The sequence below is a fragment of the Argiope bruennichi genome, chromosome 10 (assembly GCF_947563725.1).
Source record: "Argiope bruennichi chromosome 10, qqArgBrue1.1, whole genome shotgun sequence".
NCBI classification, from domain to species: Eukaryota; Metazoa; Arthropoda; class Arachnida; order Araneae; family Araneidae; genus Argiope; species Argiope bruennichi.
The window spans coordinates 60784368-60810908 of record NC_079160.1 but is presented as its reverse complement, the minus strand read 5'-3'; the positions used below and the strand labels follow the sequence as shown (position 1 = coordinate 60810908).

General features: G+C 30.2%; 1 protein-coding gene across 1 annotated transcript; it reads left to right on the top strand.

Moving 5' to 3' along the window:
* Window positions 1–565: 565 nt before the first annotated feature.
* Window positions 566–24924, top strand: LOC129988658 (uncharacterized). Its single transcript, XM_056096928.1, has 6 exons — window positions 566–1171; window positions 11266–11409; window positions 13548–13631; window positions 18495–18569; window positions 19320–19380; window positions 24701–24924. The coding sequence occupies exons 1-6, from the start codon at window positions 1055–1057 to the stop codon at window positions 24751–24753; spliced, it is 534 nt and encodes a 177-aa protein (XP_055952903.1). The 5' UTR covers window positions 566–1054; the 3' UTR covers window positions 24754–24924.
* Window positions 24925–26541: the final 1617 nt, after the last annotated feature.

Sequence of the window (26541 nt, the reverse complement as noted above, 5' to 3'; positions counted from 1 at the left end):
ATAAAAAAAAATTATTATTATTGCCATTTTATTGTCCCGATATGCTTTTGCCATTTACCCTTTCTAAATCACTGATGACGATTAGGGATTAAAAAAAATCATCTTATCTTCATACCACGTCTTTGTTCTATTATACAACACTGTCATTTATTCTTGCTGTACTACTGATGACGATTAGGGGGAAAATCATATTATACTTCAAGTGCCATTTCATTGTCCCAATATGCCATTGCCATTTATCCTTTCTAAACCACTGATAACGACTAGGGGTTAAAAAATCATTTTATTGCCACTTACCCTTGTTGTAGTACTGATGACAATTGGGGAAAAATCATACTATACTTGAGGTGCCACTTACAATCGCTATTTCACTGTTCCAATATGGCATTGCCATTTACCCTTGCTAAACCACTAATGATGACTAGGGATATAAAAAGAATTATATTTACCATATTAACCAGAAGTACGTACCATTTTCTATCTCCACTTCTCTGTCCCAGTATGTCGTTGCTACTTAATCCTCCTACAACTGGGATAAAAACTAAAGGGATAAAAAAAATCTTTTACTCCAAGTGCCACTTTCAATTACTATTTCATTGTCCCAAGATGTCACTGCTGTTTAAAACCACTGATGACGTCTAGGGTCATAATATATTGCGGATGCCACTTACAATCGCCACTTCTCTATCTCTATATGCCATTGCCATTTACCTTTGCTAAACCACTAATAACGATTATTTTATACTGTAGATGCCATTTCTCTGTACTATTATACCATTGCCAGTTATCCTTGCTGTACTATTAATCACGATTAGGAGAAAAAAATGCCACTTACAATCGCCACTTCACTGTCCCAGCAGGTATCTTGTAAAAGAGCAGAACCACCAGATGAAACCTTTCAAGAGTCGCAAGAAGGGTCATGTTTTACTTTCGTGCTTGACACATTTTGACAGGAGGGCAGTGAAAGGTGGGTGCTTTCTCCTGCTTTCGCTGAGCGTGTCCAGAAAGCAGGAAAACGGAAGCAGTGCAACCGTTCCGCTCCGCCGATGCGAAAATGGCACAAGACATAGCGAAAGGATTCGGCTCAAAATCTTTCTCTCATTCGGACACGATGGCTCCCTACATCCCACAGGTGGACGAACCAACCTCCTTCACCGAAGGACCCCCGCCAGTGAGTACAAAAAAAATTTCTTGTTTTAATATTAACTTTTCTTTATGTTAAGTAACTGATGTTTTAAATTGTTTGAGATAGTTGTCTCTATTGGATTAAAATCATAGTTCTAATATTGGAAATCAATTATTAGTAATATATTGTGTTCATGAAATTTTTTTCAAATATTAGTAGAAAAATAAGGGCTCAAATTGTCGAGATTTTAAATCAAATTAACAGATGTTTAAATTGATTTTTGATTATCTAATATTCTGAGTAACAAAATGCTATAAAATATTTAAGTTGTACTACTTTTGATTGCTCTTTAGATGTAATACTTGCAAAACAACTCCAAATACTTTTCTTTATATTAGATTCCTTAAAAAAAATTTTTTTGAACTAAATATTATACAAACTTATGAAAAAAAAAGTCAAAAAATATTACAGCTCAAAATCTTTTCACCCTTTAAAGCCACATTAGAAAATTATTTTTTCAAAAAAATAAAAATATCGAAAAAAATATAAAAGCTTCATAAAGATAGAAGAAAATTTCTTAAAATTTTTATTGGCCTACTTCCAAAAAAGAAAATCTATATTATTGGAATCTTTTCATCAGATGTTCGTTGATGTGATACTCAAAAGAGATAAATTTAATGAATTCTATTGAAAGAACTTACTTAAAAATCGAAAAGTATAAGATAAATTGGTGTTCAATTAATTGATATGTAGTAAATATAAAAAACTTCAGATCGAACTTTAATATCGATGCTTATGCTTCTAGATTAAGTTTATTCTACTTGAAAACAGAGAATTACGAAAAGTCGATTTTTTAACATAATAAAGTGACAAAGAAAAAATACAAAAAAATCTTTTCAATAACAGAAAATACTTTTTCCAACGAGACAATATTTTAGATTGCCGTTACTATTTCTTAAAAAAATCATATATTAATTTATCTTTTTTTGTTATAATCTTCGCTCTTATCCGATTTTTTAAAGTTGATCTGTTAATATAATAGAAATATGAAGAAATAATACAGAAAAGTCATTTACAGATTTCTTTTCCAATGGCGCTTACTATTTTTAGATTTCTATTAATATACACCCAAAAGAAATAATTAGATAAAGTTTTTTTCTAGTTATAACTTCCGCTTTTATCCTATAATTATGTAGATAACGTAATAAAAATTTTCGAATTTAAACATTGAAATGTAAATTTGCAGCTCTGAATTTATTAATAAATTCAGATTATTAATAATTTTAATATAATATTAATAATTTTTTAATATAATAATATTAATATTTTTTTAATATAATAAATGAATATAATAATATCAATAATTTTTTAATATAATAATATTAATAATTTTTTAATATAATATTAATTTTTTTCAGAATATTAATAATTTTAAAATAAATTTATAAATAAATTCTTCAATGCATTATGAAAAAGCTATGAATGATTTATTAAATACATTTATTAAAACGTATATTTATGATTTATTAAAACGTATAAATTTATTTTATACGTTTTAAATTTTTGTTACTAAGCAAAAAGAAAAGCGCTAAAATAACCTTTTAATTACCATTTCTGGGTTTCGATAGTCTCATATTTCACTAGAGCACGTGATTATCCTTATGGATGAGAATTACTTGTCCATCAAAAATATTCTCTGAGCGCTAGTTAAATTGTGTTGCACTTCCTTTAGATATGGATGTTATTATGTTACAAGAGCGAAAGATAACCAATAGATGTGGTCTCTCTAAAACTTTCTTGCATATTCTCCACTAAATTTATCATTTCTGAGAATGCGTTACATGGCACTGGCGTATAACAGCTACGAAATATTAACCTTTGGTCAGAACTTACCACTTTTATTGAATCTATCATGTGATCCTTTGCTAATTATTTGGCGATTAATCCCTGGCATGCGTTAATAATTTCCAAAAATAGAATATGTGTTTTAGACATGTTTTTTTTCAATCGATTGAAACAAAAATTTGACACAAAACCGCACTTATAGTCACAAAATCTCATACCAAATTTGATATATTTTAGTTACTGCGTTTTTCAGTTATCGCGTTTACATATTTCTGAAAGTACAGACTGACTGACGGTCAACCCGTCTTTGGATTTGGCTTACAATTTTACATGTGTCTAAAATATAGATGTTAAATCTGTATACCGAATATTATCTATCTTCGTTCACTTCGTTTTGTAATTCTCATGTTAATTTCTATTCGAATTGCCGAACAGACGGACTTTTTTTGGAACAGATTTTTGCTCCAAATTTAATAGTACTCTGGAAATTTGGTGCAAAGATCGTGTACCAAATTTCAACCATCTAGCTGAAAGCGTTCTTGAGTTATTTTTGTCACAGACAGACATTTTCCAAAAATGTGTTTTTCGAAATCAAGGAGGTCTAAAAGGTGAAGATTCCTCAAAATTTCGAGTTCGAATTTCTTTTGACAATTACTAGATACAACTTTATACTACGCATACGAGAAAGTAAAAAGTAGGAGATAGTCATTGATTTGACAGTTCGTTAAGTGTCTTTACAACCTACCCTTTCCTGCTACAAATTACCTAAAAATAAATAAATAAAATAATTTTGTAAAATTTTAAGTAATATTTTTATTTTTATACGATCATTCTGTTTGCTTTTCTCTTTTCACTTTGTGCGATTTTTTCTCTTGTTAGTAGTTTTATTTTCTCGCCTGACTGATTTGTGTGTGAAAGAAAATGCTATCGAGCAATCTGTCAACGCCTTGTTTTTTTCCTTCTCGTCTTGTACAGGAAAGAAACCGAAAAAATCATCACAAATTATATAATTTCGTCTCAACTCTGAGTACATAATTATCTTTTGAGAGATTGTATCACCTTTCAACTGGAATGTTTATTTCCCGTTAATCCTCTGATTATGTTTTCATTGTATCAATAAATCATTCCAATGTAAGAAGTATGGATGTGTTTTCTGAAACAAACAAAATTTCAGGCTTTCTAATTCCTGATGGTGATTTTTTTACTTTCTCAGATATGTAGTATAGAGAAAGTATAGTAATAGCCAAAAAATTTGAACTCCAGATTTTAAAAAATCTCTACGTTTTAAATTTCCCTGATTTCAAAAAACACTTTTTTCGAAAATATTAATCTGTCTATCTATCCGTCTGTGACAAAGATAATTCAAAAACGTTTTGAGCTAGACGAATGAAATTTGGTGTGTACGGTCATGACATCAAATTTGCAGATTTCTGTCAAATTTTGGGTAAAATCCGTTCAGAGTATGTCCGTCTATCCGACTCTTCGAATAGAAGTTAACACGATAATTACAAAATGAAGAGAGCTGGATAGATAAAATTTGGTACACAGATTTAACATCTATAGTGAAGACAGCTATCAAATGTTGAGCCAAATCTAATAAGGGTTGACTGTCTGTCGGTCTGTACTTTCAGAAATATGTAAACGCGATAACTCAAAAACGGAGTTACTTAAATATATCAAATTTGGTATGAGATTTTGTTACTACAAGTGCAGTTTTGAATCAAATTTTTGTTTCAATCGACTGTAAAAAACATGTCTAAAACTCAAATTCGATTGCTAGTAATCGTATGCTATGGGCAATCGCTAAAACACTCTCTAAGGATCACATGATAGATTCAGCAAAGATCTTAAATTTATGTCGAAGGTTAAAATTTTATAATAATTGTATGCCAATGCCATGCGGGGGATAATATCTTTATGAGAGTGTATGCGAGAAAGTTTGAGAAGACCACTCTCACTGGTCTGAAAGAATTTCAGGCAATTTGAGTTTCATATGTATAAATAAAATATAGCCTGAAATGAATATGAACTTAGAGCATCTTCCACAGATTAGAGGATTTGAAAATTTATCAACATTATAAAACACATTTCCCGTGGAACCTTTCTTTATCCTCTACAATGTTATCATTTTACAACTCATCTCTCCCATTTTCAAGAGTTTTATAAAAAAATCGAAATGATATTAATTGTCATAAGACTTTCATAATAAACCATATGGAGTATCCCCCCCCTAAATTCCCTATAATATTCTCTGATGAAGGTATTATCACACCATCCCATGCCTTCAATAAAAAGTATGAACTCTGAACAAAGCTGTGAGCGCTACGAATGCTCAATATTATTATTTACAGAGAACCGTACATGAGTGGTTTTTGCTTCGTAGTTAAATAAAGAAAACCGAGTATGCAGGTAACTGAGTAATTTCGATAGAGAATTACAATTTTAATGACAAGATCACATGCCAAATTTCATTTATCTAAATCACAATATTTTTGATTTATGGCGTTCACATGCATGGGAAGGAGCAAATCGACAAATGATTAACTCCTTGATGGATTTGGTTCACATATTGGTACGAATCTACAAGTTAAATATTAAAAATGTGCATCAAATATATATCTAGCTCTTTATGTTTTGTAGTTATTGTGTTAATTTGGATAGACAGACAGAATTCTTGTGATTAAATTTCGTTCTAGATTTGATAGAAATCTACAAATTTGATGTAAAGTTTACAAACCAAATTTCATCCGTCTAGATCATAGCATTTTTGAATTATCGTATTCACAGATACTCATACATAATTACAAAAATCTGTTTTTCGGATGCAGAGTTCAGTTTATTTCAGTTATATTAAGATTCCATTTTAAAGCAATATTACGGCTATTTTAAGACGGACCTCATAATTTTGAACCACTGTCAGATGATGAAAACGACGCTTGAGCTGGCACGCCTTCTCCAAATTTCCGCACCATACCAGCGAGATGACGTTTGCCCCTACGGATTTAACGTACACCAGAACCGTTACACAACTGTTCTTTGGTGAATTAGATCTCTAGTCTGAAACCCTCTCGTTCCGAAGCCGACATTTTACCATTAATTGTCGGCTTCGGTGGCCAGGTGGTAAGGTCTCGGCTTCGGAACCGGAGGGTTTCAGGTTCGTGACCCAATTCCACCTGAAGAACCGTCGTGTAAGGGGGTCTGTTGCAAGTTTAATCCGTCATGACCAAACGTCCTCCCGCTGGTGTGGTGTGGTGTGGTGAGGGGGTGCCAGCTCAGGTGTCGCCCCCGTCATCTGACCGTGGTTCAAAATGACGAGGTCCGTCCCAAAATAGCCCTAGTGTTGCTTGAAACGGGACGTTAATATAACCAAACCAAACCACCAGGCCACAATGGACGCTCCAGATTCATAAAGTCCTAAAATAGGGAAATTCTTTAAAATCTCGAGTACGAATTCATTGACGATTACAATTCTTTCTTTTTGGGACAAGGGAACAGCCAATTTTGCTTAATTTCGAATTCAAATATGGAGAAAAAAATTTCTTCAAGCTCCAAAGTATATATTTGACAAGGTTAGTAGCTCTAAATAAATGGTTTAGTCTGTAGAACGTTAAAACACACACACCTTTATATTTTTATTATTACTAAATATATAGATTATTATTTCATTTTATTGGTAAAATACATTTAATATCAGTAATTGATATTTATCGAAAGGCATCAATTTAATGGAGAACTTTTTATATTGCACATAACATATCATAAAGATCTACTTTAACATTTTTTTTTTTTCTTTATTAAGGAAGTGCATAGTCAGATCTCTTAGGTTAGTCCCACAGCTTCATAAATGGGCAATTTTTAGATCTTTGAATAATTATACGTACCTACTTTTCAAGGCCTTGATATTTATTTAACGTAAAAGTTGGGCTAAATCCAGATTAGGACTGTGCATCTTTTATGTCATCCAAGAGAAGGAAAGAAACGCTCGAAAAAATATTCTATAAATAAAAAGAGCTGTAAGAAGCTTTTCTTTGACTTTGAAGCATAACGTGAGTAAAAAGGTCAAATAAGTCAAATCATTTGCTAAAAATGCTCCTTTTTTGTCGTAAAAGAGTCGTTTCTAAATAATAGAGCAATATATTTTTGATAGATATTTTGATTTCAATACTTTATTCAAATCTTTAAGAAATTTTCAATTGTTGTATAAAAAAACTAGTGATGTGCTTAAAAAGATTCTTATATATATATATATATATATATATAATAAAGCAATATGTAAATGAAAAATATACGGTTAGTAACCATTTTTTTATTTTAACCATACCACATTTTTTCTTTGTAATATTGTCTCTTGAAATGCAGACACTATTTTCTATTTCGAAATATATTTTCCATTCATTTGAAGGTCATTCCTCCTACTTTTTTTAATTCAGCCTGCTATTTCAGATATAAATATAATAAAATATCAGAATTATTTTTAAACTAGAGGGAGTGGTTTTTCTGAAATTTTCTCCATCTCCTTTAGCATCGGTCTAATCGCCCCTCCCCTACTTAAAATTGTAGACTTTCTATTAGGGTACGAATACCTTGCATGGAGTTCGTGAACAATGATTACGATCATCGGTTTAAATGTAGCATATTTACTAAATCAATTGTGCGATTATGTATTTTGGGTACCTTTTTTTCTGATTGATTAAAACCAACATTTAGCATGAAACTACAATTTTTATCGCAACATCACATATTGAATTTCATTGAGTTTAATGATTACGTTAATGAGTTTTTCCGTTTACATGCATGCGGTGCACAGACCGACAGACAGTCAATCCTTTGACAAATTTGCTTCAACATTTGATAATTTCTACATTTGATTAAATCAGTATTTTAGATCCTTAACCTGAATACCATATTTTATCTTTACACTTACTGTTATACCATATTTTGTAGTTACTGAGTTAACCAATTTTCGATCGATTTTCTCTAAATGGATTTCGTTCGAAATTTGATCTAAAGTTCTTTTATTAAATTTCATTCATTTAGTTCAAAGAGGTTTTGAGTTATAGTGTTCACAGACTGATAAACACAATGCTAAAAATGTGTTTTGCGAACTCAAGATGTCTAAAATGTGGAAATTCGTCAAAGATTCGATATCGAATTTTTTGACAATTATAATACTTTTTTTTAAACTTCGCGTACGAGAAAGTTAAAAAAAATAAGCGGAATTAAAACATAATAAGAATTAGAACTATCAAACGAAAAATTTATAAATAATCACATAAACCAACGCAATACAGCAGTAGAACAAGAAAACTGGCTAGTAGAGCTGTTCATATGTGTTTGGCTTACACTGGCTTAATGTGCCATTATCGAGTCATGAGGGATAAATGATAATGTACTGAACATATTATGTCAAATATTTTAAAAATCAATAACTGATGTATAAAAATGTAATAATTTCAACTAAGAAATTGATCATTTTAGAATTTTAAGATACATTAAAACCAAACAATAAAATGGTAAAACAGAAATTTTTCTAAATTCTATGCAAGTTTATTTATTGTTTACTTGCGGCAAATCGTAAATTGCTTTCAATGTTACTATAAGGGAGCTAAAACGAAACTACATCCTATCCTTAACCCCACGTCTAAATTAAAAAAAAAAAAAAATGCTTATCTTCAACACAGTGTTAAACCCGTTAATATTCTATGTATTCTCCATTTGGGCTATTGTGGCCAAAACGTGTGCAACAGAACCGGAAAGATTTGACATTGACAGTGAGACAAATTAGCAAAGTGTCGTGGTTTGTTCGGATATAATGGCATAAGAAAAGACCTTCAACTCGCCAACATTTATGATTTTCATAAGAAACTGTGACCAGATTTTTTTTGCCAAACAGGATAAGAGTAACAGCATCACAATAAAGAAAACTGAAAATTACTACTGGAAGCTCCATAAGAACATCAGGAGGCCATGCCGATTAATCTGTGATTAAAACATCACCTGTAGCTCTACCACACCAACTTGACTCTGAACTGATTTTTGTTAATTAATTAATTCTTTTATATAAAATCCACAATTTTCCATTTTACACATTTTCCATCACTTTAGTAATTAACTTTAAAATTCACTAAATATAATTGAAATAATTAAACACATCCATCTTTTTAAGTAATTTTATTACCAGGCCAGTCCTCCATCTAACTATAATGCCCGGAAGTCAAGACCTTTGAGTTAAGGCACTCGGCTCATCCACCCGCATTCATTGTTAACCGGAGTTATTGTTTTTCATTTCCTCCTTAATTATTTTCAAAGCCTAATTAAGCTGATATAATTACGGATTAATATCATTAACATATACACCTTCGATTTCATTAGTAATTCCCATAATTCGACTCCTTTATTTATTTTTTATATATGAAGTATCCAATAGAAAACAATAGTCAAAATTTCAAGATATCATTGAATCGCTAAATGTAATATTTCCCAGAGTCAATTTTGGAGCTATGTGTGTCCATAAAACGATATTTTAAAAACACATGGAGCTAGAGGGGCGAAATTTGGTAAGTGGTCCTAACGCCATTGTTGATGTCCATTGAATTTTGAATGAAATACATCTGACAGAAGTTTGCCTATTTGGCTATCTGTCTACTGGCGTGTACACGAAAACAATAGTTCAAAAATTGAAAGAGCTAGACAGAAGAAGTTAGACTATTTTATCATCAGAAATGTATATGCATGTTTGTAGAAGGAAAATGGACATGATTACATTGCGCACTATTAGACTTTACATGATATATCTAATCACGTTTATCATGTGACAGTAGTCACGAAGATGTGTTTGACGCCATCATTGTAAATATATTTTCATTATTTATAAGCATCTTAATCAAATCATTGTTTACATTTCTCATTTATAAGTCATTTGCATTTATACGTCGTTTCATCATAGTCTTGATTCATTCGTAACCATTATATTGATCAAGTACTTCGATTATACGATATAGTTGTTATAACGTTGCTTTTCGCATTCATTTCGCGATCAATTTTGAGGATTATGTGAACTTTGATGTCATTTAAAATTACATTAAAATTAAAGTGGCTTAAGTCATTTAAGCCACTTTAAATAGTATGTGAACTTTTGATATCAATTAATGACTTACGTCATTATAATTATACCTAATGCACAAATTCAATTTAATTTAACCTTTGTGTTAAATCTGGATTCTAGATACTTTCAAAATGGCAACATTACAATATTTATGTTCCGGAACAATACAGGAATCTATTATGAGACGTTAATTTCCTGAAAGCTTATATTATGACTTACAATACTGTAACTGTAACTTTAAGGTCCGTATAATGAGTTCGGAATTATTCACAATTGGTGGATTGATGAAATAATAAATTAATGGAGGGTTATTGAAACAATGATAAACCAGAACATGAGGAATTTATTTCATTAAAAAAAATGACGACTCCATTGAAAAAGTTTGAACTTATTCTGTTTGTCAAAATACTAGTGAAAAAAAATTCGATGAACATAATTCGAAGCATAATGTTGTATTTAAATCTTTCAGAATGTTAAATCAGCATTTAGTATCGACAAAATATTATAAATAAAACTTCTCTAATTACCAAAATGCCGGAACAACAGATTTTTTTAATCCGTAAAATTGATACGGAGCTGGGCAAATTTGCTTGTGTGACAAAATAACGATCACAGTTGTAAGAAAAGAATTTTAATAAAACTATTATTTACAAAAAAAAAAAAAAAAAAGAGAGTTCGTAAAGAATTTTCTTAAATTATCGTTTGCGTTTTTTCAAAAAAATCGTGAAGCTGAGAGGTTTAAATTAAATCGTTTAAATGACACTGAAGAATTCAAACGATAATTTAAAATGTTTTAAAATTAAATGTTTATCTGTATCTACATAAATCATAAGATTGACATGTATAATTAGCATTCAACGAAGACAATATAGGTGAGATTATTCTCATTTTTATGATGAATATTTAATTTTAAAATTTAATTATTGTTTTTAACACTACGCAGTAATATAACAGTACATACATGCATACTCTCTTACATAATTTCAATCTTTTTTTAAAAAAGTAAAATTGCATCAGAAGCTTTAATGTGTTATAATCAAAATTATTATTATTATTATTATTTAATTTTGGCTATATTCTTATTCTTATTTGCACGTCGTTTTACGTTATTCTTTTGAATGACGTATAAAAAGGTGTTTTATTATGTTTTACATCCAAACAGAATGTTGAATGCAATTTCTTTTTCTAGGCCTATCCAAAGGGTTTTTCCGTGAGGTTGCAGCTGTTTCGGCTGGCAGCTCGAACCTTCGTTCTGATGGTAGCACTCATTGGAAGTTTTGTCCTTCTGTCTGCTTACATCCGGTCCACTTCCAACACTTCCTGTCTCTGTCCGGTAAGCCTCTTTTTCTTTTTTAATTCACTTTAAAAGTTTGAAAGTTTTCAAACGGAAGATATGCAATAAAGGAAAAGAAAAATTTCGTCACTCGAGAAGTTTCAAAGCTGCAAATCCGTATGGCAGGATTACTCGAATGAAGGTCGTCTGGAAAATTGTTTACTGAACATAATCAGTATAAAGAGTTATTTGGAGCAAGTTTTTTTTTTTTTTTTTAATAAGATGTTTAAAATTGTGTGATACAAAAAGCAGAAGAAAGTAACTACATTTTGCGAAATGATCATGTTATTAATTTAAAATCGATATTTACAAATTTTCAAAATGGTTAAAAAAGGTTTTAATGTCTATTAGAAAAAATTCTTTAAAAATATTATTTATGCTGTTAGATTATAGGGATATTCACAAATATCGTATTATCACATCATTAAACTTTGAGTTATTTCGATGTTAATATATATATAATATATTCTATGTTAATATAAATATAAATCAAGTTTTAAAATATGAAGAAAAAAAAATCTTTAATGATACCACAATATTTGTAGAAGATAACTCTGTATTTTAAGTTTGTTTTTTAATCCAGCTATAAAAAAGATAATTTTTAATGAACAAACTTCTCAATAATTATCATGTTAAAATAAATGAAGACATTTCATTAAAATCAGTAAAAAAGGGAAGGAATTTCTAACAATTTTTTTTTCGTGTGTTTGATCAGGAACTGATTAACAACAATAACAAAAGAGCAAAGAAATTATGGCAAACAGAATACTTTTTTACGATAAATATAAATCTTCAGAAGAGTCTATTGAAAATTTTCATGATAATTTTAGTAATCCTCTCATGTATTTGCTTATTTAGCACTGAATTCACATCAGCAAAGAAAATCACTACTATTTGAAATTTTATATTTTGTTACAAAATTAAACACCTTTAGAGGCATTGATATTGAAGTCGGGAAATCTTGATTTATTTTAAAAACATTTCTGTATTACTTCTATATTTACTTCTAATATTTTTTACTTAGTAATTAAACATATCAAAAATCTCCACTTTTTTCTTTATACTCAAATCTTTCTTTACAAGTGTGAAGGTTATTGACTCTTTTTACACAGAAAATTTAGACATATTGAAAAAACAATAGTGTTGCCTTGATTCATGTTAAGCCTATTTGGTTCTATTTTATGCTGAAAACTTTACTGCGCTAACTGAAATTAGATTAGTTCTGCAAGAATTATAACAATAAATTGTCCATGGAATACTTCTGACTTTTCAAAAAATTGCTTCTTCGTTGAGTATTAAATATACTATACTGGTACGTATACTGGTTACTTACGGTGCGTATATTGCGGTACCTATATTACTAGTATGCATACCTATATATACTCGTTTTAATTGACCGAGTATATTTATTATACTATATCCATTAGACCACGAATAAATGATTAACGAAGGTATCCCTGAATTAATGTTAACGATAGTAGGGAAGTATAGTATCCTTCGTTGGACAAAAAGATTAGGATAAAACAGATACACTTATGGTAAAAGATAACTTAGATTGCCTTCCTGGACGCCTTATGGAATATTGACATACATCTGTGCTTCGTTTGTTGGAAAATTTCAAACAACCATCTGTTAGAACCATTATCTTTCAGTGGATATCCAACTGGTGATTCTGACTGATCACTTCCAAAACCCAGATGAGTTTTTGAATAATGCAATTTAAAAGCACAAAATGGAAGAAGAACTTACTATCTCCGCTTTATATTTTTTCGCAACATTGTGCCTTAACACAATAGATAGCTTGTGAGTTATCAAAACCAGTTAGGTATCCAAAGAATAATATACAAGTATGTTAAATTTGATTATTTTAATCTAATACAGTATTAACAAAAAAAAAAAAAGATTTCATGAAATTTTTAGATGTCTCTTTATCTTGTCTATAGCATTTAGAATTTTGCGAAGTTGATGTAGAAAGTTCTTAAAAAAGCCCAGTATTTTAATATATTGAAACAAATTTAGAAAATACAAAGCGGTTCACAAGTGCAATTGGAAATTTTTGAACCATATGTGGAGCATAGATACTTCAAATATACATATTCCCTATACAGATAATTCCTTTTTTTCTTTTCTTTTAATAGGAATTTTCTAGCAGATCTGATGCGGAACCTTTGATTGCTGAACCATCAACTAATTTTAAGCTTCACATTGGAGAAGACCTAAGAGTAAGGGTACATTTTTGTTAATTATAATTTTAACTTAACTGATGTGAAATATATTTTAAATTAAAAATCGCGTATCTTTTTTTTTTTTTCACCGATAAGGAAGAAAACACTTTTAGAAACCAGGTATTATTTGAAATATGGTTAAATATTGAATCTGAAGCAGTTACGAAATCACAGGTAATCCACCATTTTATGGATTTGTGATTCAGTATTGGGAAATATATAGTTTAGCTCTGACGAGTTGGCAGGTATGATTGATGAAAGAGTTACATTATCAGAAATATATTTTGATTGGTTTGAAGGCGATGTTGAATCAAAACGTACTGATTTGACTTTACTTTAAACCTTCATATTACGCGACTAAAGTTATATCAATAATGAAAAAAAAAAGGGGGGGGGGATTACGCCCTTTTTAATAAAATACTATTTATTACATTCCTTTTATTGCTGGGCGCTCCTCTTTTTGTGTCCCTTTGCGTCATTTTAATCCCTTTCAGCATATTTATTGCACTCGAGTATCTGACATCGAAGGTTGTCAGAACAATGTTACTACTTCGTCTTGTAGATGGGTGCAAAAAAATAGAGCAATAAAAAAAAATCTCAACTCGAAATATCTTTTTAGTGTTGGTCTTTGATTGAGTAACTGTGCCCAGTATTAGCATTACATTAAATTATATATTCTGTAAGATTCTAATTTCATTCTGTTTTTTAATTATTATGTTCATAGACACAGGCATAATTTCAAGAACATTTTGACTCGAAGAAGTTTAACCCTTTGATTTCGACGAATCTAAGAACTCTTAAGACCGCAAAATGCTGAAATAAAGTCTGAAAAGTTGAAAAGTCTAAAGTTGAAAAATGTCTTTTTAAGAAAGATAAATTTTTAATCGCCTTCAGAAACTTCAATGGTAGCTCGTATTCTTAAGAGCTTGATATAAAAAAGATGGCTCCGCTTAGTCGATGGCTATTAAAGGGATTTATGTAATGAAATGATTCGGCGTTACCTTCTTTGAGCGTGAATCACTCTAACAAACAAAGTACACCTTTTAAGTAATCGATCAAGTATATTTACAGAAAAGAAAAGGGAATTTTAAAGGGAAAGTTCACGTTTTGGGCGATCTGCGTATTCTGCTTGAATGGAGGTTACGGGCATTTCTATAACGAAAGAATTAAAAGGTGGCGAACCCATAAAACCCTAAAGTCGAATTTCTTAATAATCCTTTTTCTTTATACCTAAGGAAGAAAAAAAAAGCCAATTTAATTAAAATAATTTAACATTTTCCAGTCAAAAGATACTACAAAGTGAAATAAAAAGGTTATAATAATGTTAGTGCATAATTTCTTAATCATATAATTTACATTTGGGCTTATGATATTTTTTATAGCCCTGTTTTGAGGGCAATAAGTTCTTCACTCCTCCGCCTTTTCTCCGTCTGCGCCTGATAATATATTCGATGGTATAAAACGAAACAAAATATATCAATTAAGCATTAATTAATAAATAGAAATAATTCAATTTAGTGTTCAATTTAGTTTAGTAATTCAAAATCTTCCATGCAATGTCCCTACTAAAATAAATTTCTGGATAATTTTCTTCTTCTACAATATTGATAAATATGGCAAAAATATCCAGTATCAATAATTTCGTAATTCCGAACTTTATCTAAATGATTTCTTTACTGGTCAGAATGAACAAATAACCATTTGAATGTTCACTTCCTATTGCTTCTAATTAGATGATGTGTTCTACTTTTTAATTTTTTTTTGATTCAATTAAGAATCTATACAATTTTTTGAGACTTTTTTTGATCAATTAATTTTTGCATCGAGCAATAACGTGTTATAATGGCTTCATTTAAGTTCTTATAATTTTTTATGCCATTAACGTGCAAATCAACTAAGTGGGTAATTAAAGAAACCCCAATCGAGTAGTTCATGTTTTCAGTTTTACTAATAATTTTCTAGATTCCATATTAAATCAAACGATAAATAAATCATATTGTAATAAATATGATTAATTGACCAGATATAATTGACCATCAGAAGATCACTTCCCTAAATTTTCTCGTTTATTTCTACAATATGTCTTTGTAGATAGTGAAAAGAATCCTGTATGCATTATGGGACAGAATTCTTTTTCTTAGCCATGTAGTTCAAAATATGACAATAATATAATGTTTTTATGATCAGTATCACTTCTAGCTTCTTGGATTTCACAAAAGTAGAACACATAGTATTTTGTTTTAAATTTGAGATAAATCTAAAGTATTGATATTAAAACCATGAGTCGAATTTCGTCTGTCTTTTAGTCATGTTCGGACAAACAAATGGGCTCTCTTTTGAGGATTTTATGTCAAGATTTGGTAGAAAATAATTCATAAGAAATAATTTCATAAATGTGTTTTTCGGAAATGGGGAAGCCTAAATCGTGAAATTTCGCCAAAATTTTCATGCCAAGCATCTTACCTTCGTATACGAGAAAAGAAAAGAAGACACCAGATTTCAGAGCCTGTTATAATTATTTAATCATTGTTCTTCCTTTTATGTATTGCAGTTGTAAGCATTCGTCAAAGTAATCGCATCAGTATTACTTTGTGTTAGAAAGTCAATTCGTTTAATTTATTGAAAAATTATTTAAACCTTTATATAATCAAGTAATTTTTACTTCCTTGTATGTAATCGCGTATATGAAGTAATGGTCAAAGAATTTGAACTCGAAATTTTTGCTTATATTTAAGTTTTTAGACCACCAAGGAGCTAAAAAAGAATCCATTTTTGGAATTATATTTGTCTGTCTGTCTGTCTGTCAATTTATCTGTCTATCTATGAGCAAGATGACTCACAGACGCTTTCAGCTAGTCGGATGAAATTTGGTGGGGATCCTAATATCGAAGTTGCAGATTTCTATCCAATCTTGAACGAAATCTATATACGGGAAGTGGGTTCATTTGTCTGAGAGCAAATGAACAAAATGAAAAAAAGATCATAAAATTGGGTACACAATTTTAGTGTTTAAAATGTAAATCCATATCAAATGTTACACCATTAAGAGGTTAAGTGTTTATCGGTCTGTACATTATATCGGTATCGGTATCTGTTTATTGGTACGTATGTGAACTGACAACTCAAGAATATAATGAATTGGATAAATAAAATTTGTTATGTAATCTTATTAATAAGTTTGTAATCGTTTGATAAATTTTTGATTTCTATCGAATAAGGAAAAAAAATAATAAAAAAATAAAATAAGCTCCAAAAGGCATGTTTTGGTTTTCTTTTCGGTCTACGAAATAGAAGACGCTCATGTGCAGAATTTAGAAAATTAATATTTGAGCACTCGTGGTCTTGGCTGAAATCCAAAATTTGTATGCGGACAGGAAGGCGGAGAAATAGTATCTCTATTTTACGAGCGAATGTGCGAGAAAGTTTCGGGATGACTACATGACTACTCCCTCTAGTTTTTATTGAAAAATTATGAAAAATTCCTACATAATATCATAATGTTTAAAATCAAAATTATTATTTTTTAATTCATTCTTTTTCCTTGAAATGCCCATAAATGTGAACCAATTTGAAATTGGAACCTCATGTTTAAGTTCCATAGACGCTGAAATCAAAATGTCGCTCAAAATAAAGAAATACATGGACAATAAAAAATACCATAATAAATAATAGACACGAATAAAGTTTATAATCTGTCGTGTCCCATATGTCATAAATAACACACGAATCCATTCACCAACACTTGCATACAATCACCACGTGTTTTATTGTTTGTGGTGTGTTGTGTCACCACTTTCATGAAATCCAAGAAACAATGGGCGAGGCCTAGAAATCAAACAGACAAACAACAGACTAGTGGAAATTCGCGTGTCCAACCCAAACTGTCTTGTTTGATTTAATTTTCCTTTTTTTGCGCGCATAAGTAATTAGAGCGAATTCGGATTCGACCCAGAGGACAAGTGGGTCGAGACGGCTTGTTAGATGGGGCGTTTCTTTCTCTTGCTTTTACTCTCAAAGCGTAAATTGTTATGACAGGAGCAACTCGGCCGAGAAGTGATTCGCTTGAAATTTGTCTTCCGTTACTGCTAATTCAATCCACTTTGTAACTTTTGACTGCAGCAGGAAGTTTTTTTCCCAAGGAATGAGTCACTCTGATTGGACATGCATCCGTGGTGATGAGAAGGAAAAACAAGGAACTTATTAGAATGGGTCAACGATAATGTTAACCTTTTAGTGTTACCGTTCCTTTTGTTTTTTCAACAGAGACACTTATTACCTATGAAAAATTTGTTATAACAAATTTTTCTTTACTTTCTCATACAAGAAATACTTTGAGACCAAAAAAGCTTTGTACGTTTCTTACATTTGAAGTATACATGGACTAAGTTCTATCTTTGCTTTGATCACAGACAGAAACAACTTCATTTAGCCCTTTGCATTCCTATGTCCAGTCTAACTGTCATTGTGCAGAATGCTTCGTTTTCACATTATTGTTCTATAATGACTGTATATTTTTAATGGTATGGATTAGACACAATCAGGAAAGTTCACGCATACAATAAATAGGGAGGTACAAAGCTATTAAAACAACATGGCTTTAATGTCTGTAACTCTTTCATTCTTAAAAATACTTTGTTGAAGGAATCTGAACATCGGGTTAATCATAAGAGAGATGTATGAAACGAGACCTACCAGAATTGCAAGGTAAGTAGGCTGTCGCTTAAGACTGATAGTATGTTATAAAGATACGGTTGTATAAATATTTAAAGGTCTTATTAGCGCATGACTTCAATACAGATACATAATTTCTACCAGATATTGTTATTTAATATTGTTCTTTTTTGTGTCTTTGCATTTCAGAAGGCGAAAGATAAACAGCATCTTAACTGTCTTGTTGAGAAAAATCAGCAGTTTTTGGATGCCATGCCACCATCGGTAAACTTTTATGTTCTATAATTCCTTAAAATTTTTCTCATATAATTACAAAGGTCAACTACAATTTCATATTTAATGCATATGTGGTGAAATGAATCTTTTTGAGTCTGAATGCAATCTTTATGCATATATCAATAAAAGTATATCGGATTTACAAATATTAGTTAGAATGTATTATGAACATTTTTTATTGATTAGCGTAGCAAATTTTCATGTAAAATTTAAAAATGTGGGAAGAATTCAGTGGCTTAAACAGAGTAATTAATATCCAGGACAAGATTTTTCCATACCAAGCGGAGCAGTAATACTAAATAGTACCCTGGGAATGGTATTACTTTTTGGCCTCCTTTATCATATGATTTTCATATATGATATAAAAACACTAATATTTTGTAGTCTCCATGCCACTGAAAATATCGTACTACCATCTTTAATTCTCCAAAAATCATTATTTGTAAGAAACTCTACGAATACGTCTTCATAGGTCTACAAGTAAACGAACAGGTATTTACAGGCAACTCGTTATAAGCACAATATCATTTAACGTAAAAGTTTAGTTAAATATATTTTAGTTAATGTACCACACAAAATTTTATGATACTTTACAGTTCTTTATAAAAAAGAAGTGAAAACATATATTTTTTTATGTTTTTTTATTGGACTGAACCCCGTACAAACCTAATCATGTTCAAAAGCCTGCATTTTTTAAAAATGAATAATTTAAATCTTTTTCTCCTATCTTTTCTGTAGGGTAAAGCTAAGCTGCAAATCAGTGGAGAACAGACGATCATTTCATGCAGTTCTGGAAAAGGTAAATCAATTTTGTCACTTGATACCCAATATGTTTACGATAAGATTAACAAACTAATAGCAAATCAGTTATATTGTCAATGTCTCAAATAACACCTTTGTCGCCATTATTAAATGATTAAAGCTTCATTTCTGTAGGGTTATTGGATTATTGCTTAATAGTCTAACATCACAGTTACTTTCCAGTATACGTAGAACAGAGAAAGTATAGTAATCGTCGAAAAATTCCAATTCGAGATTTTGAAGAACCTTCATGTTTTAGACCTCTCCGAGTTCGAAAAATGTATTTTTGGGAAATGCCTGTCTGTGACAAAGATAACTTAACAAACGCTTTGAGCTAGACGGTTGAAATTTGGTATACGGTCTATACAGAAAAATTTGGAGATAACTCTCTAATTTTGAGTAAAATCTATTCAGAGGTAATCCCTCTGTTCGAATATACATTAACTTGATAATTATAAAACGAAGAGAGTTAGGTAAAATTTAGTACACAGATTTAATATCTATAGTGTAAACACCCGTCAAATTTTCAGTCGAAACCATCCTCGGCTTGACTGTCTGTCGGTCTGTACTTTCAAAAACATGTAAACACCATAATTCAAAAACGCTATGACTTAAATATATCAAATTTGGTATGGGATTTTGTGACTTCCAATGCAATTCTGTGTCAAATTTTTGTTGCGATTAGAACATAGCATTCAAAATCCAATTTTTAGATGCTAAAAAAAACTGGACACAGTATGATGGATTAAAAATTTCTTCCGAATTTTCAAATTTTGCGTTTTTTTAGTACCTCAGGATTATTAAGTTAATTGTTTTCAGTTTTTTTCTTTTTAAAAGTAGATTCCTTAGAGAAAGACAATCTATTGCAATGGTAATCTTTCTATAAGGACATAACACAAACTTCGAGAAAATGTCTGCAGTTTTTACCGATCATTCTCCTTAGAACACAAAATCATTCTTTGACCCAAAATTATATATATATAAGCCGAATGAATTATATATTTGAAACTGTCATGCGCATATACGAATACATATGCGTAAAACGCTTTGTCTATGTTATCTTGTTAACAAGATAACTAGAGTAATTTTGCTTGGATTTTAATCAGCTTAGTATATGTAGTAAAAAATTCGGATAAGTTTGTAAATGGGCCAATTCAAAGCTCAAAACGGATGGTAATTTTCATTTCCCTATAACCTTCCTTAATATTGAAGATATAAAAATAAATCAAATTAGGTGAATTAGCATCTTATGAAGACGAACACTTTTGTACTTAAAGTTTTTCGATAGCTACAAATGCTTATATATGAATATAATACATCCCCAGTTAATATTAAAAAAAAAAAAATCTTCATGCAAAAACAGTACAATTTTGCAAAATGTGACAAGCTAGCTGCTAGGAAATGAAATTTAAAATACTGTTTGTCGGTTTGTTTTCGTTGTTAAATTATACCGCACCAATTTTGTTCATTAAATAAATAACATTATTTCACAACGTATTAGCAATACTACTCATTAATTGAATAGTTATAATAACAGGAGAGTGATTATCTTCCGGATGATTTATATACATGAAAAAAATATTTAAAAAGACTAACACAGGAAAGATTAGCATCGTAAAAGTCAGATATCCCTCATTAATTATTTCATTTTTTTTTCTTTCGATTTAGTAATGACCTTTATTCGTCGCATAAATTTCCAAACCATTCTAAATAGAAACGAGTAAGCAACATTTTAGTGACAACGATTGTTATTAACAAACTATCATTAAAACATTTTGTATCGCAGTAATTACTTCCTATTACACTCAGTAATTACTTCCTATTCAAGTCATACACACAATATAAAAGATTTATGACATTGTACTGTTAAAGACAACTGATTGTCAATAGACTAGGTAAAAATCTTGACAATTTGCAAATGCCTTGTCGGTTGCCGTCGATCATCCTGAGAAGTTGTCTTATGGTAGATAAATTTTATCTAAAGCCAAATTGGAAGGTGAGATTAATCTTCAAAATGATCACTGAATCTGTCCAAGGTGATTAGTTTTGTTATCTTGCAGGGACAAGGGAGATTCATTGGACACATTTTATTTTATTATGCAAATATTCGTTGGGCCATTGGCATTCAAATTCCTGGTGGCGGTTCTGATAGGACGCCAGTAACTGCAAAGAGAAAGTTCCTATATGTAAAGATGTGCCATAGAACAACGTGCTGTATATTTAATCGCTTCGAATATTCTGACTGCCAATAATGCTGAAGTTATATATATCTTTTAACAAAACTCGTTTTTTTTTTCAAGGAAAGTAAATATGCTTAGAATAAGTGGGATAATTTTTTTTCCCTGAGAGGTTGTCAGGAATACTGATTCTTTTTGACAAGAAATATTACACAATAAATTTAAATTACAAATTAACTTAATAAAAAAAGCAATAATATAATTAAATAAGCATTGAAATCTCTTTTTAAGCCTTCTTGTAACGAGAAGGAGTAATCTCCATAAAACTTTCTCGCATAATCTTTAATAACTTGTCATGTCAGACATGGTAAGGCCAATACCATGCCTTACATGGTATTGGCGTACAATAGTTACGAAATAACTTTTGGCGTGAATCTAACATTTTTACTGCATCTCTCGTGTAATCCTTAGCATACCGTTAATAATATCCGAAAATCGAATTTGTTTTAGACATGATTTTCTAAACTGACTGGAACAAAGATTTGACACAAAACGACACTTGTAATCGCATACCAAATTTCAAATGTTTAAGTTATTGCATTTTTGAATTATTGCGTTTAAATGTTTTTTAAAGTACAGACCGGCAGACAATCACCCCTTTGTTGCATTTGGTACAAAATTTGACAGGTATCCACACTATAATCTGTTAAATCTGAGTATCGAATCTTATCTGTGTGGCTCTCTTCGTTTTCTAATTATCGTGTTAAGGTACAAGAGGTGTTCAAATGAAAAGGTACGAAACGATAATGTGGGTATAAATGAAGACTTTTATTCAAAGTATACACCATAGGCCTGAGCACAACGATCCCACTGATTAACGAGCCGAAGGATTCCTTGTTTCCAGAATGCCTGTGGCCGTGACGAGATCCAATCCTTCACAGCGTCCTTGAGTTCGCCGTCCGAGTCGACTGCGCTTCTCTTTCAGATGTTTTTTCAGGGGACAAACACATGAAAATCACAGTCCGGGGTGTAGTGCGGATGTTCGAGCTGCTCCCACTTGAACTTGGCCAGTTCCGCGTGTGTGACCCTAGAAACGTGTGGACGCGAGTTATCATGGAGCAGAACCACACCCATCGTGAGTTCTTGATGGACCTGCGTAGTCTTCGGAGTGTCTCACAGTACACATCGGAATTAATGGTTCTTCTGTGCTCGAGGAATTCAACTAGTGGACCTCGTATGGCGAACTCAACTGAGGAGTCGGTCTCGTCACGGCCACAGGAATTCTGGGAACAAGGAATCCTTCGGCTTGTTAATCAAAGGGATCGTTGTGCTCGGGCCTATGGTGTGTACTTTGAGTAAAGTCTTCATTTATACCCACAGTGTCGTTTCGTACCTTTTCATTTGAACATTCCTTGTACATTCTAACTTCCTTTGGACAGATTTTACTCAAAATCTAATAGAATACGAATTTGGTATAAAGAACATATATCATATTTCAACCGTCTAGTTCAAAGTATTTTTGAGTTATCTTTGCCACAGACAGACAGGTTTGCGTTTCTCGAACCCAGGGGAGGTTTAAAACGCAAAGATTCATCAAAATTTCGAGTTCGAATTTTCTAACGATTACTATACTTTTTCTATATTGCGTATACCAGAAAGTAAAAGCAAACATTTAAAGGAAATTATTTTCCTTTCTTTAATTCTAGGAATTTTAAACTATTGCTATTAATATACTACAAGTATTCAGATAAGAATAAATGATGCAATTGAACCTTACCTGCATTAAAAAAAATTAATAATTTATTCGTTTTTTTTACTTGGGTCCCATTACAAATTTATACCTAGACCTCAAAATCCAAAAGGTAGTGCTGCTTTTGGTCCTTGAATTTTCGAGACCATTTTGATTAACTAGAAATCAAAACTAAAGATTGTAAAAAACAGCTTTAATTTCTGAATCGGTATTGTTAATTAAATATAGCTTTATTTTATGTTCATCCTGTTTTAAATGATATCCTTTCAAGGAACTAGGAATTTTTACTACAAACATTTTTCTATTTAGTCTACGAAATTTTACATTTCTTTAGAGGAATTTTTACATTTCCATTTGAGGTAAATGCCTTCAAATCCGTTTTTACTTATGCATTTATTAAAATTAATAATCAATTAAATTCGTATTTCTTTTGAAAATAATATAATTGTCATTATTTGGTTTTATAAAATTATTTCATCTATTGCTTATTAATGCAATAAGATACTAAATTTTTGGCAGAAGTATCTATTCCCACCACTGCTGTTGTACTCATTTTCAGACCAAATTTCACTTGATTCAAATTTTTATAGTGGTTACATCAGCTTCAAAATAGTAAAGTTCCTCTATAGTTATACAACAGTAAATGCATGGATCTTCAATGCTTTTAAATATTTTATAAAAATACAAAAAAAAAAAAAAAAAAAAAAACTAAAATATTATTAGGTTAAAAAAAAATTCCAGAAGTTTTAGAATATTTTCTATATGTGAATAAAAAATGCCATATCCAGTAGAACAAGTAAAAAATATCATCATATTGAAACCAATTCTATCTAGTTCAAATAAAACATCTCATGTGGGTAACTTGTAATTACAGGCAATAGTAAATTTTCTATAGTGTGGAAATTTTGTATTGCCTGCAACCACGAAATATGACTGGAGAATGTGGCAAAAGGAATCGGACAATCTGGTTTTAAACTTTGTATGAACCACAATAAATATTTCCATAGTTGTGTATGATAGTTACCTCGAATGAAAATCAAATAAACAAATTTCTTCTGTATTTATTCTACAGTAATAAAGTAAGTTTGAAAAGTTTTGAATGTAGTAGTACTCATAGTAGTAACAGCAGCAGCATATACGGCCCTCAGTCATATTTCAGTTAAAATGAAAAGATATTATAGATAAATATATGTTATTACCTTTTAGAATCAGTATTAAAAAAAAGATAAAAAGTTCTACTTATATCATAAGCATTAGATGTTGAGAAATCAATACTATACTTTTCAGTGCTTTCAATACCAAGTTTAAGATGTCAAAATTAAATAACATTCCTTACTTTTATCACATTAAAAATATATTTAGTTCCATTAAATTTTTCAAAACTTTTCCAGGCAAGAAAAGAAATCGCCGATCAACTCCATGTGAATGCCAATGTGGATGCTGAAAATTTTTTACATCACATATGTGAATTTCTATAAGAAGCACAGCACATGAACGAATCAATGTCAACCCTTATTTATCTGGTCAGAGAAATAGTACATTAAAGAACTGGATCATCATTTCATGTCATGAATATAGAAATTAAGATTATTTTTAATAAACTTTTATCCATATATTCTATTATCTTTCTTAAGTAATTAAATTATCACATGGATAATACTCATCTTTCATAATAATTGGATGCAGTTATGCAGAATCAATCCTTACTTTTCTAAAAAGAAATTTGTGTTTACTGTTAATATCTGCATTGTAAAATTGAGTAAATTCATCTTTTAAGAAGTCTATTACAAAAGCAATATCAGTGGATATTTTCAACTTTTTTACAAAAATAGCAGTATCTTTAGCTGAGAATTTTGAGAGTTAGTGTCTTATTGCAGTGACATCCCATTTAAGCAGTTTTCTATAGCTAATGTGGCAGTATTAATTTTTACTCTCTTTATTATTATACTTTATTATTATGGACATTAAAAAGTTAACTACAGTAAAATCCATTAAATAAAAATTAAAAAATAAAATTACACAAAAGAAATTCGTTTCATACAAAATGAAAGGGCAGAGGGAAATATTTACTTTTAAATTTATACTAAGATTAATGAAAAATTAAACAAATATTTTGACTCAGTTTCTAGAAATAAATTTCTATAATCGTATAAATAACCCAAATTAACAATAACTAAAACTAGATACATTATATCTACCTTTTAAAAAAGCACTGTTGAATATAATAAAATTTAAATGATATTGATAGCAAAAATATCACATTAATTTTATCTTTCAAAAAATATACACCAATACGAAAAAATATTTTACAATTATATTAGAAATGTTTGCTTTTCTGAATAACCAATTTTCCTTTCTTAAATATAAAACCTTTTTGTACTATTACACCAGATCAATTCAAGAATAAACACTTCCTAAGAAAAGAAGGGGAGAAATGCACAAATCCACAAATTTCAAAAGGAATTGGAATTTTTCTTAAAAACTAGATTCAAAAGCTTTAAGAGATGAGCAGAAACTATTTATTTCAAAAATTTATCTGAATCTGATGCTGCTTAAATAAATAGAACTCCCACAAAAATCTGCTAAGTATTTTTTTTTTCCCCCATTCCTGATGAGAAGAAAAAAAATATTATACATGTTATTTGACAACTTATTAGAATACAATAAGCAGCTGTTTGGCATTTTTCAAAACATTAAATACAGTATTTTCAAATTAAAGTATAACAACAAGAGTTAAGAAACATCAAATATCAGTCTTAACCTCTTGAACTGGAATTTATTTTCAGTTAGTCAAGCAGAAGCTTGACATAATTTACATCTTTTTATCATAAATAAAACTTTTTATAAAAGGCACCAAATCTTAATAATTTCAGGCAAATGCAACTCAAAATTGTTAGCTAGCTCAAAAAAGATCATGATGAATTGGACTCGTCATCTGAGCTTAAGGGGAACCATTTTGAAAACAAAATATTTATTTCAATTTTTAAGGGAGGTATCATTTAATCTTGTTTAGAAAAGCTAGGGAAGCAAGATCTCTTATGATGAAATTATTTAAGCTGGAAAAAGGAATGAAAAAACAAAGAATGGTTTTAATATGAAATTAAATTGATTAATGGCATCACTTTACATTACTTCTACAAATGATTTTTTTTTAACAATTAAAGAGACAAACTTTCCAAAGGTGATACTAAAATTGTCAGTAATTTTGTAGGAAAGTAATATTTCAACTGAG